The sequence below is a fragment of the Molossus molossus genome, unplaced genomic scaffold (assembly GCF_014108415.1).
Source record: "Molossus molossus isolate mMolMol1 unplaced genomic scaffold, mMolMol1.p scaffold_m16_p_10, whole genome shotgun sequence".
Classification (NCBI taxonomy): domain Eukaryota; kingdom Metazoa; phylum Chordata; class Mammalia; order Chiroptera; family Molossidae; genus Molossus; species Molossus molossus.
The window spans coordinates 23414539-23430889 of record NW_023425345.1 but is presented as its reverse complement, the minus strand read 5'-3'; the positions used below and the strand labels follow the sequence as shown (position 1 = coordinate 23430889).

At 37.6% G+C, this 16351-nt stretch overlaps 1 protein-coding gene across 8 annotated transcripts in view; it reads left to right on the top strand.

Moving 5' to 3' along the window:
* The window catches only part of CLEC1A (C-type lectin domain family 1 member A), a 31440-nt gene extending 15541 nt beyond the window's left edge, over positions 1 to 15899 (top strand). For 5 of the 8 annotated variants that reach the window (XM_036252206.1, XM_036252205.1, XM_036252203.1 and 2 more), the window contains 5 exons: positions 7967 to 8065; positions 9230 to 9406; positions 11943 to 12094; positions 13112 to 13230; positions 13974 to 15898. In XM_036252206.1, the coding sequence (XP_036108099.1) occupies positions 7967 to 8065; positions 9230 to 9406; positions 11943 to 12094; positions 13112 to 13230; positions 13974 to 14124 (698 nt within the window). In that variant the 3' untranslated portion in view covers positions 14125 to 15898. Of the gene's footprint in view, positions 1 to 7966; positions 8066 to 9229; positions 9407 to 11942; positions 12095 to 13111; positions 13472 to 13973 lie in introns of those variants that run through there. The other 3 variants (XM_036252204.1, XM_036252208.1, XM_036252207.1) reach the window with 3 other exon arrangements.
* Positions 15900 to 16351: the final 452 nt, after the last annotated feature.

The following is a 16351-nucleotide window of genomic DNA, read 5'->3' as shown; positions in this document are numbered from 1 at the left end:
GGGGGAAGCTTGACGCGTGGGTGAGTCTGGAAAGGTAAGGAGGACCTATTATGTCGTACTAGGTATTCTGATTCTATTCCGTAGGTAAAATGAGTTAACTGATGGATCTAAACAGGTAGTAACATAATCAATTTTGTGTTTTTAGAAGACCATCTAGGCTACAATAAGGAGAATAGATTGATAGAGTGTGAAACAGGATGAGCGAATGCAGATTTTGCACTAGTATAATAATGGGATCAGAAGAACTTTAACTGAGGTAGTAAGGGAATGAAAGTTGTTAAGGAGGTGGGATCTAAATAATTGGTGACTAGTTACAAGTAGGAAGACAAGGAAAGGGCGAACATAGGTTGACTAGGTTTCATCTGATAGTATGTCTATGGTGCTGCCATAAACTGAGATGGAAACTATAGGAAGAATAGGAAAGATGATGAATTCAGTTTGAGTTTGAGATGCCTTCAAGAGAAGGGACATGCAGTGGGTGTTGCCCAAAGATACTTGTACATGCAGTATGTGGATTGGAGGTAAGAATTCTGAGCTACATATTTATGTGAAAATCATCTGCATTTAGGTAGGAATTAAACTTTCTGAGAATGAGTGATATCACCGAGGAAGAGAATGTTAAGTGAAAAGACAAAAGACAAACAAACAACAACTAGAAACACCCCAACAACATTAAAGAGAGAAAAGTGCCAACCAGAGAATTCTAGAGAATACAATATTGAAGGGCAGGATGAGTAAAAGATTTCAGTCGGAGCTACTAAGAATGAAGGGTGGAGAGTAGTAGAAGTGGACCAAGGAGAGATTCACATCTAGAAAACCAAGAGAAAATAACTTCAAAAGAAATGCAAAGGTCAACAGTAATGAATAGTGAATTTTAATAATAATAATAAATGCTGCAGAGAGTTCAAGTAAGAGGAATGCTAAAAACAATTTACTGTTTTAACTATAAGGAAACTAGATTACTGGTAATTTTTAACAGCATGGGTTTGAAAGCAACTAATAGTGAAGTAGGAAAAGAAATAATTTGTCATTTTCTCTTGTTTTAAGAGGAGCCTAGGTGAAGTGTTAGAGATGAGGTATTATGGGGCTGAGTAAGTACTTATTAAAATTAGTTTTTAAGATCTAGGAGAGTCTCACTCAATTGTAGATTTAAAAAAGTACTGTTGGAACAGCTCACAGTAATTATACGGGAGAGAGAGAAAATTAACTGATGGGTCAAATTTCTGATGAAGATTAAATGTAATCCTATCAAAAGAATATGAAAACCTGTTTGGATTTAAGGAAAAAAATAATTATTGATCGATTCAACTTAGACTCTTCCTTACTCATATTAATTATAATATTCTTCATTTTTTTGGATTTAGTTTTATTTTCCTAACTACAACATAAACCCTTCATTGAAGAGTCATGACGTAAATCACATCGAATAGATTCAATAAATCTTTTTTTTTTTTTTTTATCCTCACCTGAGGATGTTTTTCCATTTACCTTCAGATAGAGTGGTTGGGAGAGAGACATCGATGTGAGAGAGACACATCGATTGGTTGCCTCCTGCATGACCCTGACCAGGGTGGGGGACAGAACCGCAACTGAGGTACACGCCCTTGATCACAATCAAACCAGAGACTCTTTGGTCTGCGGGCTGACACTAACTGTGGAGTCAAACTGGCCAGGGCAATAAATCTTTAATGCATACCTATTAAATATCAAGCCTTAGGGTAGACACCATGGAGACCCTATTTTTAGGTGTTTGGAGAAGTGGAAGGAATAAACTTAATAATTACGAGAAGATGTTATGTAGTGCTATGGAATATGTATAGGAGGCCACAAAAGCAAATAGGAGTGAATAAGTTACTGTGTTTATTCATGTGCATATTTTTGAAGGAGATGACATTTGATCTGGTCTGTAAGGCTGAGTTCAAGTTTAACAGGTGGAGCAAGATGAGGCACTGAGTGGCCTTTCCATTGTGGGGACCATATGTGCAAAGATAAAAACAGGTAAGGAACTAGCTTGGTGCAGTGCACTAATGGGTAAAATGAAGAGTGATAAGAGGTCAGGGGGAAAAGTTGAAGTACTAGTTTTGGATTGGAATTTAGATCAGAATAAGATAACTTTGGAAACTATCAGGAGCATGAAATGTGACAGGGCAGATGACTGGGATGGGGAATGTGAATCCTTGAAGGGAGGGGTGTATGCGGCAGATTTGGGCAGATGAGGCCGAATGTAGGGTGAGGCGCTCCTATGCAGGGCTTCACACAGCATGCTAAGAAACTTTGCTTCCTTAAGGAAGGGATTAAATTTATACTCGATAAAGTTCACTTTGGTGGTAGAGTGAAGAATGTATTATTTAAGGTGGCTATTACTGGGATATTTCACAACATAGAAGTGAAAATTTACAAGTGGCAGACACCTTAGCATCTTTCTATAAATCCGTATGGAACTGCCATATAAGGCAATTCTTTTTTCTTTTTTACATTTATCTTCAGACAGAACAGGAAGGAGAGAGGGAGGAAGAGAGAGAGAGAGAGACATCGATGTGAGAGAGATACATCGACTGGTTGCCACCCACACTACCCCAACCAGGGTCTGGGACAAACTGCAACCGAGGTAGCATCTTTAGTGGGAACCGATCCCGGGACTCTCTGGTCTGCAGGCTGATGCTCTAACCGCTGAACCAAATTGGCCAGGGCATATGAGGCAAGTCTTTATGTGAGATTTGTTGGGAGGATAAAAAAATGGTTGAAAACATTCAGCTCTGGAATGAGAGAACTTAGATAATACTTCTGGCTCCATCAATTACTAGCTGTTTAAGCCTGAGCAAATGAAGTAACTCCTCAGTACTTCTGGTTTCTTATCCAAATAAAGGGAAAAAATAGTGCCCTCTTGAATAATTTTTGGGAGACTCAAATGAAACCACAACATATATAACATACTCGGTAAGTATTATCAGATGCTGTGTACCCTCGAGCAAGGTAGCTAACTCCTCTAGGACTCAATGGACTATATGTAAATGGGGATTACAATAGTATTTGCCTCCTAGGGTGTTCATAAGAATAGATTAGATAATTCATATAAGGCATTTATCTCAGTAATTCACGAAATATTAGCAGTTGTCAATACTGCCAATTTTTGAGTTATATTTCAGAAAGTAAACTCCTTGATTGGGATACCAAATTAACTCACCTAAATTTTACTCAAAAGGAAAAAATATAATTGAGTTTCTAATTGCTGTAAATAGGAAACAGTATATTCTGGAAATAATGGATGTTTTGAGATGTATATTTTTTTGAAATTATAGGAAGAATAATACCTATTTGCTTTTAGGGAGAATGGAAATTGCAGATACTTGAAATAAATTCATAAGTGAAAAGAAACATGCATTCTTATGAACACTAAAAAAGACTCAACCCACAGAGCATCAGGTACTCTCCTAGGGGGGGCTTTATTTACTGTGTGCCACATGTGAAGATTAAAGAAAGAAGAAGTTGCTAAAAAACAAACAAACAAACACTCAAAATTTAAAAATATAATCACATATCAGATGTGAGCTAGCAATAACTGAAAAATGTTAAAAAGAACAGCAATCTAAAGGTTGAGATATGCATTTCCTGAAATATCAGTACCTTGTCACCAGTTAGCCCCTGCTTCTCTGAGTCCTGGTTCTCAGGGACATGTACAAAGTGTGGTGTTCAGCATGACAATTCAATCCTGGCTTTGCCCAGTGGTTTGCAATGAGGCTTATGCAAATTATTTAAATTCTCTTTGTCTCCTCCAAATTTTATGATCCTTTCCATTTTGGGGGCAAACTAATACACCAATTTGATGATACCTGTTTCATTTCTTATAGGCCCAGAGAATAAAATTTTTCCTCTCTGATGCCTGATGAGGAAAACTTACTTGTTTAGTGAGATGATACTCTCCATCCACAAAATTTCTCGTAACTACAAAGGAATTTATTTTCAAAATCTGCACTGTAGCCTTTTATAGTATAGTTATGGGATACAGGAAAGGGCTGGTGTGTGTGTGTGTATGTGTGTGTATATATATATATATATATATATATACACATATATATCTTATTATTCCTAGGGATGTTTATATTATTCCTTGGCCTGTCCACACCTTTTTCTAAACATGCCTCAGGAGACAGCATAGAGGTCCACTTCCAAAAAATAAAGACACAATGAAGCCAAGCCTAACTGAAGCACCTCTAAAGCAGCTTATTTTTCTTATTTTAGGGTGGGGGTGGTCCCTCGAGAGAAACCTCACTGATCAGAGGCAGTTGGATTAAAACTCAGGAATATTAAACCCATAGTCAGGAAAAAACACCTAGAAGGGGAAAAGGAAAAGTGGTACACGCAACTCCATAGTCTTTCCGTCATGAAAATCTGATTTCTTAGAAATGACTAAACCTGGTATAGGAACTCCCTAGGGTTTCATTTCTCTGAGTCTTTAGACAAAGCAGAAAGATATTTTGAATACTGAGGGAGAAAAAGAGGGAGGGAAGAAGGAAAGATGAGAGAGGGAGGGAGGAAGAGTAAGAGAGAGAGAAGAGTCAGAGTAAAAAAATTTCCAAATGATCAAGGAAAGACCATTCCTCAGAAATGAAAATGTTAAACTTTGTTTCTTTAACAGAAGATATACTATACTTCTTTTCTCATCCATCCTAGAGGTAGCCTTAGGAAGGATCATGTATTTATTCTTTACATGGATGAAATTATTATTAAATAATATTTTTAACCCTCAAGTCCATGCCCTCACTTCACAGTAAAGATGTAAGTTCATTCTTTTTGATCCTTTGGACAGAAAATCAATACCTTCCTTGCCCCTAATATTATATAAGGGAAAACAATTTTCTTAAAGAGTAAATAACTTGGTTGATTTTTTAGTTCTTTTCTTTGACCTTCTTACTACTTCTCATTTCAGCTAAAGAAATATTAATCATATAAAAGGACAGTCTATTTAAAAATTATGCTGTTTACATGTATATTAATATAAATAAGTCTGAGCAGGAATAGATAGGCATATAACAGAGACATTTATGTATAATAGACACATTCATCCATTGGACATTCATTGAGTTTATTTCAACTGATGTCTATGTGCTAAACAGACAAAAATCTTTTCCAAGAAGGAAGCTTACTCTTTACTGGGGTAAACCAAAGAAATAGTATATAGTATATCTGATGGTAATAAGAGATTGGAGAAAAACAAAGCTACTGTAATGGTTGGCCCACATATGCACATGTATCTCTGGGATCAGAAACATCCACCTGGTTAATGTTTTTTGACTACACAGAACTTTAAAAAGTCTTCAGGTTTTGGAGAAGATGTTTAAACTCTTGTTCTGTTATGCTCTGCTAACCTGAGACACTCTTAAAGTCAATGCCTTGAGAAATCAGCAATTTCCAGGAAAATTTAGAACAACACACATAGGGCCAGATCCCTCAGATCTGTTTATGACTTAGCCTCTCACACGTCAGTGGTTAGAGACACGGTGGAGCTAGAGAGGAATTTAGCTGAGACTGCCCTCTGCTGACACAAAGATTGCTCAAACGTCAGTAGATTAAAAAAAAATCAATCTGTAAGGTTTAACTTTAGATAGTCTTCTGTGCCTTTGTAAAAATTATGTAGTTTAGGTAATATTAATTTTTTATAATTTCATTCTTCATTCATTTACTCATTAAATGTATATTCCGCCCTATGTGCCAGGTACTATTTTCAGTACTGGGAATACACTGCTGAACAACTTGGTAATGGAGTGTACATATAAGGGGGAGGAGATAGAGAAAAAGAAACAACAAAAACCCTGAAAAAAATGCTTAATAATCTCAGTTTGAAAAATCATATCCATTGGGGTAATGGGCTAGAGGTGAATGCATGGACCTCTCCTGAGGATGTGCCATTTAAACTGAAAGCTAAGCCCTGGCTGGTTTGGTTCAGCTGTTAGAGAATCGGCCTATAGTCCACAGGGACCTGGGTTTGGTTCCCACTAAGGGTGGGTACCTCAGTTGCAGTTTGTCCCAGGCCCTGGTTGGTCCTGCGAGTGACAGCCACCTTTCTCATCGATTTTTTTTTTCTCCCTCTCTCTCCCTCACACTCTATCTGAACAAAAAATGGAAAAATGTCCTTGGGTGAGGATAAAAAAATATATAAAATAAAATAAATAAACTGAAAGCTGAATACCAGGCTGTATCCTACGAATAAATCCATCTGAGCATTAATTCATGCTGGGGTAGGGGCAGAGTTTACACAAAGGCACTGAGACGGGGACACACGTGTTTGTTTCACGGATAAACTGAGGTCACTGTGAGTAGAGCATTTGCTTGAGGGCGGAATAATGCAGAAAGGGATGAAGGAGCCAGGCAGCATCTAGATGATAAAAATTCTCACAGAATTTTTAAGTGCAATAAAACTATTGGAAAAGTTTAAGTCTGGAAGTACCACAGTCAAATTTCCATTAAAAAAAGAGAGAGACATCTGAGTCTTTATGAAAAGTGATTTGGCTTTTATTTGAATTGTAATACAAACCATTGAAAGTTTTTTTATGAAGATGATTATTAAGAGAAATTAAGATTCACATTTTAAAATATGCTCCATGATTTTTACTTAATTTTCCTACTAGATTGTAAGCTCCAAAGGGTGGTGATGGTATTTTCTGTTTCTATACATCTTCACCATGTATCATTCCCTATTTGGAAATAATGTTTGGTACAAATCTCTGTACCTAGAATATATTGAGGAGTTTTCTAAAGAGGAAATGAATTTATGTTTCTTTAATCTTTCTGTTTTAGAAACTGGCTTGAGTTCCCACCAAAATAAAACTCACAAGTGATGACGAGATCAGTTTGTTTGAGAGTTTCTCTATTCTTTCATTTTAATCACAATGCTAGATGTTACCTGCGCCTGATCAGGGGGTCTTCCTATATATGACAAGGGTTATATATTGCAAGTTCATTCAGATTGATAGCTGATTTCACTGGGTGATGGTTTTCTTTTCCACTAAGTGGAGCCCCTAAAATTGCCACATGTTAAACTTGTGAGGGTATGGGCAAGGGATGAGGTTACAGCGTTTTTATTACTTAATTGACTCAAATGCTTGGATCTGTTCTTGAGAAATTAATGATCATGTTTCTGCTTCTTTAAAAAAAATGTTTTAATGACTTTTGCAGAGAGAGGGGAGAAAGGGAGAGAAAGAAACAGACCAGCTGACTCGGGCATGTCCCCCACTGGGGATCGAGCCCACAACCCTGGCATGTATGCTCACTGGGAGTCCACTGGCTATCAAACCAGCAACCTTTTGGTGCACAGGATAATGCTTAACTCACTGAGTCACACCAGCCAGGGCGATGATCCGATAATCGTGTTTCTTTATAATCTGTTTTTGGAGAGCTATAAATGAATGTACAAACAACGTCTTTACAAAAGAGAGACTTTCAACAAAGAAATCCCCAAAGAAACAATAGAATGATCATTTCTTATTAATGATATGCAATTTTCCTTTTGGAAGAAGCTTAAATATATGGATCTTGGGAGGGGTGGTATTTTGCAAAAGTGACAAAGAATTAATTTAATCTCTTTGATGATGTAAAACGTTGCTCCTCGTTAAGGCATTTGCAAGAGATTCTTTTACAATTCAAATTTCGACAAACATTGAGTTAAACAAACAACCCTATAAAGATAACAGTAATGCATAACTTGACTCACAGCAAAGCAGGACTGGGTGGGTGTAGGGAATAGAAGTGGGTGGGGCTTGTGAAAGAATCTAGTGGTGATAAGTGAGCCTTGGCCAGGAGCCTGATGACGTTTCTGAGGACAGAAGGAATGTTATCTAGTCCCTGATTAGTGCTGTCCTTCAGAATTTATCCTTTCCCAGAACCAACTCCTCTCACTGGCTTGCAGCTGGCATACATCCAAGAGGGAAAAGATGTGAAACCCTGCTTTTTTTGTTGTTGTTCCCTGCAGAGCACCCGCCTCCCTCTTCCGCATGGCGTCCAGTGGCCTTGACCCTGCTCATTTTGTTCTTGGTGCTGCTGATTGGCCTGGCAATACTGGGGTTTATGTGTAAGTCTGTACTCTGGGGGGATAATCCTGGTTCCCGGGTTTGTCTAGGATGAGAAATATTTGTTATGGAATATATATATTTTTTACTTTAATTCTAGATTCTGTGGATAATTCAATGTACCTTGTTCTGAAGTACCTACTTAAATAGTGAGTAGTGGAAGAAGCATTAAAATAAAGAGCTCATTTGCCAGCTAGACTTTTATATCTGTCTGAGATAAGAAGTGGTTGTCTCTTTGTTTATATGCCAATATTTACAATCAATGATTTTTAATAAGTGCATGCTTCAGCTTCTACCACGCCACAGAAGAGTTAAAGCGTACCTAGCTCGGTGGGCTAATACAGAGGAAAGAGATTTCATTTATATCCCGCCCCCTCAATATAAGGAGAAAGACCAGGTCTTTAATCACTATAATATGTTTCAAAATATCCAGGAAGTTATTGAATCATTTTTAAAAACCTGTGAAAATAAAAAAAAGGAAAAGTCTTTAAATTTCAAACGAGTACAGACAAAGTTCAAAAACATTAAAAAGGAATTGGACACATTTGCTTCATCAGAAAATCGCATCACCGCAATGTTTCCTGAAACAGTTGAAGAAGATGGTTCAAGATAAAAGGTTCATTGAAGAGCAGGTTTCAACGTCACAATTTTTTTTTGTTTTTATTCTCACCCGAGGGCATTTTTCCATATTTTGTTCAGAGTTTAAACCTAAGTGTTGACATTTTAAACCAAGTGATAGTAACATGTTCTCACTTGTTCAAACTGCAAATGTGTAAAAATATAGAAATGATAATATGACATTGAGATAATGGTACATTGTCAATACTCAATATAATGGACAAAGGATAAATGGACTTGTGGTTTTAGGTTGAGTAATGTTTTGAGAATATATTAAAAAATTATTAAACAGTAAATATGGTTAAGGAATTTATTCCTGACTTTAGAAACTGTTACTATGACTTCATATTTTCAGACAAGGAACAGACTTAGAGAAATTAATTTGCCCACAGAAATACAATCTGTTATGTACTACAGTCCAAACTTGAATATAGGTGGTAAAAGATCTCAGAGCCTGAGATCATACTGTTTTGTCTTCCTTATACGTAGAAAATAGAAATAGAAATGAAGAAATAAACGGTCTCGTTTGACTTGGTAACTTGGGTTAGTTTTTCAGGTCTACCAGCTCTCCAAAACTCAGAAAGACAGCATGAATAAATTAGAAGAAAGATCGGGGAATCTCTCTCAACAACTGCAATCTCTGCAAGCCCAGAATAGGAAACTTGCAGAAACTCTGCAGCAGGTGGCTGAAAAGTACTGTCGTGAGCTCTATAACAAAACTGGAGGTGAGTCCGGATCACTAAGCTTGCTCTACCCTCAGGATGTCTGTCCATGTAGGGCTGGCTTTCTCATCAGTGTACCTGGGAACCAATATATTAATTAACTAGTTCCATTATTTAACTAATTGTCTGGCAAACTTAATAGTTTGTGGTTCCAGAGCATGTCCATTTATTGGGATAATTTAACCCAAATACATCTGTGTTATAACACATGAAGCGATTCCTGAAATTCAGAGATTTTAGACAATGCAAGAAGCCTAGGATGTGAATATATCTGCATATTTAAGAAAAAATAAGGAGCTTGTGTACCTGGACCAGAGTGAGTGAGTAGAAGACTAATAGAAGATGAGGCAGAGATTATTTATGACACTAAGGGACATTGTAAGGGATTTGGCTTTCATTTTGAGCAAAATGAGGATTCATTACAGGACCTTGAGCAGAGGAAATACGTATCTGACATGAATTTTTAAAGGCTTACTCTTCAAATATGTTGAATATACATTAGAAGAGGGAAGGATAGAAACAGAGAAATCACCGAAGAGATGGCCATTGCAGTAATCTAGGTAAGAGATAGTGGGGGTTCAAACCAGGATATGATCAGCAGACATGAACTCATGATGGAATAAATGAGTTGTGAGAGAAAGAAAGGAGTCAAAGGTATCTCCAGAGTTTCTGAGAAAAGCAACTAGAGCATAGAGACGTGATCAAGAAAAATGGGGGGAAGTTCTGTGTCTATAAAGGGGGAGGTTAGAACCAGGAGTGCTGTTTTAGGCAGACTGAATATGAAATGTAATTTAGATAAATATGTGGAGCTGTGGCCAGGTAGTTTGGTATATAAGAAATAAAATCTAGGCCAGAGATATAAACTGACTTATAAAGACATCTCCTAATTTATTAATTTGTTTAAAACTTTGTTTTGTCTTATGAAATATTTCAAATATACAGTAAAATACAAGCAATAATATAGCTATTTCTATTGACCACTCAGATTTTAACGTGTTTACATTTTGGCACTGGATTGTTTTTAAAATAAAGACATTTTTATAGCATTGTTAAGTTCCCATCCTACTCTACGCCAACAAGGGACTTGGTTACAGGTACCCCACTCTCAAAGCTCCAAGGCCATGTTGCCACATAGGTATTAAACCATGGCTGTCAGGGCTTAGTTCCTATATTTACAACCACTACCCACAGTAGTACATCTCACCCTTAAGTATGTACTGAATTCTCTAACTTTGATGCCCTTTCTTTCTTTCTGATACATGAAGATTTACTATTCTAATTCATACTTGGCTTAGTACTTATGCATTTTTCCTAAAATTTTATTTACTTGTGTTTAGAACAAGAAAAGAGTTTATATCCTATTGGCATATATATATATATATATTTTTTTCTTCTTCTTTATTGATTTTAGAGAGAGAGAAAGGGAGAGGAAGAGAGATAGAAACATTGATGAAAGAGAACATCAACTGGACACCTCTTGCATACCCCCACAGGGGATTTGGCCCACAACTGGGGCATATGCCCTGACCGGGAATAAAACTGGTGACCTTTTGGTTCATGGGTCAACACTCAACCACTGAGCCACACCGGCCAGGCAATATTGTATTTAAAAAAATTTTTTTCCATTGATTTTAGATAGAGTGGAAAGGAAGGAGGGAGGGAGGAAGAGAGAGAGAGAGAGAGAGAGAGAGAGAGAGAGAGAGAGGAAGAGAAACATCAGTATAAGAGAGACACATAGATTGATTACCTCTGGCACAACCCCAACGGGGGTTGGATATTGAACTTGCAACCCAGGTACGTGCCCTTGACTGGAATCGAACCCACAACCCTTTAGTCTGTGGGCCGATGCTCTAACCACTGAGCAAAACCAGCCAGGGCAATATTGCATTTAAAACACTTTGCTATATAGCCTAGCCGGTGTGGCTTAGTGGATTGAGCTTCATCCCATGCACTAAGAGGTCTCTGGTTGAATTCCGGTCAGGGCACGTACCTCGGTTGCAGGCCCTATCCCCAGTAGGGGGCATGCAGGAGGCAGCCAATTGATGTTTCTCATCTATATTTCTTAATCTCTCTCTCTAAAAAATCAGTAGAAACATTAAAAAAAACTTTGCTGTATAGAGGATTTTGCTATTATATAAGAGGATTTCTAAGAAGAAAATTATAAAACTTCAGTTGTTTCTTAAGTACATTTCATGTTGAGTTTCTGAACATATGAAAAGTTCTTTATGCATTGAACATCCTCTCTATATGCTGAATTGCATAGGGCAAGGAGCAAGGAAGTTCCAATCATTCAATGCTAGATTCCATGTCCATGAAAGCAGGTAGTGTCTGTTTTAATGTCCACTGTATGCTCAGGACAACTCTTGGTCTATAGTGGTTGCTAGGTAAACATTTGTAGTTATCATTGCCTAGGCAACTACATATTTAAGAGAAAGGGAATCCATTCTTTCTTGGATTATCAAATACTGTATAATTTCAAGAGAGGAAAGAAAACAGATCTAGGTAGAAAATAACTTACTAAAACTGGTTTCTTTCCAAGAGCACAGATGTAGCCCTTGCTCAGAAAAGTGGAGGTGGCATGGGAACAAATGCTACCAATTCTATACAGAGAGCAAGAGTTGGCAGGACTGCGACTATTTCTGTATTGCTGAGAACTCAACCATGCTGAAGATAAACACACAAGACGTGCTGGTAAGGTCCTGAGGTTTGGTCAGTGTTTGAAGTATTCTCAACAAGATGTCTTTTTTTTTTTTTTTTTTTTTCCGCACACGCCCCTAACGGGAACTGAACCTGGGACTCTCTGGTCCGCAGGCTGATGCTCCAACCTCTGAGCCAAACTGGCCAGGGCTCAACAAGATGTCTTTAAAAGAGAAGAATCTAAGGTGTCACGGTCCACAGACTCTCCTAAGCAGGGCTATATATCACTTTGTACATATATGTGTATAAGTATGTGCCCTGGCTAGGTGGCTCAGTTGGTTGGAGCATCATCCCCTACATCAAAAAGTTGCAGTTTTGATTCCTGGTCAGGTTACATACATAGATTATTTGTTTAATCCCAGTCTGGGTGCATATGGAAGCCAACTGATTGATGTTTCTATCTGACCTCTCTCTCTCTCTCTCTCTCTCTCTCTCTCTCTCTCAAATCAATGAAAGAATATATTCTCAGGTGAGGATTAATATATATATATATATTTCTCTTCCTCCTCTTCCTAGTCTGAGACATAAATCATCCTTCCAAATTCTTTTACCTCTTTGACTTTAAATCTTTTCATTTTTCTCTTGTCCTTCTTGGTTAGTTCCTTTCCATATTATTTCTAAAGGTTACTTCCCCATTCCTGCATTTCTCAGAATCACTTCACATCTCTTTGTAAATTTGCCTCCTGTATTTTTTTTTTTTATATCAATCTAAGTGTTTACCCTGTGACTTGAAAATAATGGGCCACATACATCTTGATTGATGTGATTCTTTGTTTCAGAATATCAGTATATCATTCATGTTTATTAAGACAAATGAAATTCTTTAAGTTGGACAAATTAACTGACCCTAACGTAGATGCTTTCCTCTTAAGTGAACTACTATTTATGTGAGGCAGGAGTCATGTGCTGTTCTTATATTCAACATGACTCCTGGCTGGCACTACACATCCCTGTATATATATGCATTATAATGTCTCTAAAAGCTAAACGTTTTCTTGTGTGCCTTTTCAGCAGCTTGCCATGCCTCTGAGCTACAATGAGTTTTTCTACTCTTACTGGATAGGGCTATCCCGCAACGGCAGTGACAAGGCCTGGCTGTGGGTGGATGGAGCACCTTACACCTCGGAATTGTAAGCCTTCAGAAATATTTTGTAGGAAAGGCATGTCATAGGAAGGTATTGCTTGAGTGACAGAGTTCAACAAATTGATTCAACAAGCATTAACTGAACATCTGCTTTGTATTGGATACCATGTTTGTAGGAGGATGCCCAATGATGTATAAAATAGTGCTTGCTTCTGAATGGCTGATTAACCAGTGAGGGCGAACCCATGCACCAAGAGGTTGCTGGTTCGCTTCCCAGTCAGGGCACATGCCCAGGTTGTGGGCCCGAGCCCCCACTCTCTCTCTCCCTCTCCCTTCCTCTCTAAAATCAATAAAAGAAAAATTAAAAAAAAAAGACACCTCTCTTCTCTATGTACCACATAAGGTTTATTCTTCCAGGAGATAGGACATATACAACTTAATCATTTTTATTTTACGGTTGAGGAAACTGAGTCACAGAGAAGATAGGTCATTTTTCAGATGGCTGTAAAAGTAAAGTATTCGTTAAAGTTAGATGATAACATGTACTTTAGTTTTAGTTAGAAATAGGTTTTGTTGTTTGGGGTGACTTGATGTTTCAAAAAATGACTGTGGAAGTTGAGGGGCTGAAAAGAAAGAGGTTGGTGACTCCATTTTTCCAGTAAACTCACTCTGGGCATCTATTCTATAATTTTATCACGCTAGGAATATTTCTTATATACTTTCTGAGTACGAGTATTTTCTTTTAGAAATAAACTATAATGAACATTATTTTTTTTCTTCTTTTTAAAGGTTTAGGATTAAAGCAGACTTGACCAGCCTCAGAGACAGGGACTGTGCGACCATCCTCAGCGGAACTGTGTTCTCGAAGAACTGTCAGGAGCTGAGGCGGTGTGCGTGTGAGAGGAGGGCAACCGCAGTCCGGGTGGAGAGGCTCCCTTAGCCTCTCGCAGAGGCGGGAGCCTTCTCTCTGCCAAGGGCCATTTGGATATTTATAACATCATTCAGGGGCCGGACAAAATCATCAACTTCAAAAGTAGCCTGCTATCTTGGGTCAGGCTAATTTGGTGAGTCGTGCGATGTCAGCTGGTATTGATTTCATGGGCATTACACGGCCTGTGGCTGGACATCCCTCACCCCTGCCCCGGAGGTGATTGACTCTCCAGCTACCACGACGACGCTGGCTCCCTTCAGAGAAATTGAAGATCAGAACAAAAGTCAGTCTCTTCACGTGCCTTTGTAAGAGTTTGGTTTTAAACTATTCTCTGTCATTTGATCCGCGTTTGTATAACAAGTCAACAGAAAGTTTGAGCACAGCAAAGGCAATGCAAAGGATATTTGAGACCTAGGGAAATGGGAAAACAATCAGAAAGGGCAATCCTTCTGACAGGCACAAGAAGGATTTTTATGGTTCTTGATCAAGATCACCAGCACTTCTGAGCTTGGAAGTTCATGCCTGTATTCACCAATCACAAAGGAGTGTTGATTCATGTCACCAACCAGCTCCAGGAGCCCATCAAGTTGTAATCCACCTTCTGGATTTTGAGATAACTTTCTAGTGTTCTTCCCTTTCAGCATCTAATATCATCTCCTATTTCCATGTCTCCCTTAATATTTAGAGAAATGAGAGACTTAAACAGAGGAAATAAATGTACGTAACATCCTCTGCTCCAACAGTCGATTAGTCCATGAGAAATTAGCAATCATTTCTTATGTTGAACTACCAAATGCAAAACTATTTCATTTTGTTTGCTTAAGTTCATAATTTTTTCCTTCTCAATTTCTCGATAGAGCCCCCAATTGCTGTGTCTATGGCCTGCAGGGAAATTCTCTCCATTAGAGTCTTAACTTCTTACATGTCTATTTAAGATTCCACTGATTGTCTCCTTCCCCTAGCAATTTCTTCTAGGGTAAACATATTCTCAACTTGGTTGCATATCAGCATTACTCTCCCTGATGTTCTCAGAGAGATTGATGACCAGAACCAAAGTCAGTCTGTTTATATGCATCTGTTATGTGCATTGGTTTCAGTTCCTATTTGCTACCATTTGATCTATGTTTATACCTTTCAGGTACTGAAGATTTAATAATAATAAAAGTAAACAATGTGAAGCATGTGTGATTTTAGAATGGATTTGTGATTTAGGGAAATATTCAGTGTGGAAATGTTCTTCAAAAGATGATAGATGTCAGTGTTCTAATTGTTGGCTCCTCATTGAGACCTATGGGCTCTGTAAGAGTGCTGATATTTGAGGAAAATAAGAAGTCCTTGAGATGCATGCTGTCTTCAAGAGGATGGTTTTAATACTTTCCTGAAATGAAATTGTTTGAGGCAAGTTTACGTCATCAACATGTGACTCAAAATGAAGAAATCATATTGCAGTAGGGCAAATTATCCAATCAGGTCATGAAAAGTGAGAGACAGTGACATGCTTAGTTGGCTTCCTGTGGAGGTGTCCTTTTCTCAGGATGACAATATGCACCACCACGCAGGGGCCATTGCGAATTACACCATCATAAACACTGACTTCGTTTGTTTATAGAAAAATTCATTTTAGGGCTTTAACACTAGAAAGAATAATTTATTATAAATCTTTACTTTTCAACAGTGGAAACTGGGATGCTTCAGTTTTATTTTCAGTAAACATCTATGTTATGGTAAAATGACATTAAATGATAAAGAGAACACTTTCATGTTCATTTTCATAAGACTCTTACCTTTCAATCACTAATTGCAGATTTCTTAAGATTTTTTTTCTTTCAATTTTCTGTCTATTAGCTAGGGAATTTATTCAGTGTTGAAAAAATTTTGTGTTGATTTACTGTGTTGTGCAAAGAGAACTGTGTTTGTGATCATAAAATGGAAATTTTATATCCCTTATTTATTATTATTAAATCCTTTTATTTCAAGAAGCTTATTTCATTAAGTATAGAGTGGAAATATTTATAATTTCATGATGGTGTTATTGTTAGTTGAAATGAGGTAAATGTGAAATTGGTTCCATAATCTAAATTGCTAATATAAAATTTAAGGTATATTTCAAATATGCAAAAGGGGAGAAGGGATTTAGTGGTTGTTTGAAATATAGGAGAGCACAAATGAGCATGAACAACCTTCTTTGGAGACCTGTATTAATGAACACATTGTAGAGAGGAACCTACTTTGGGGA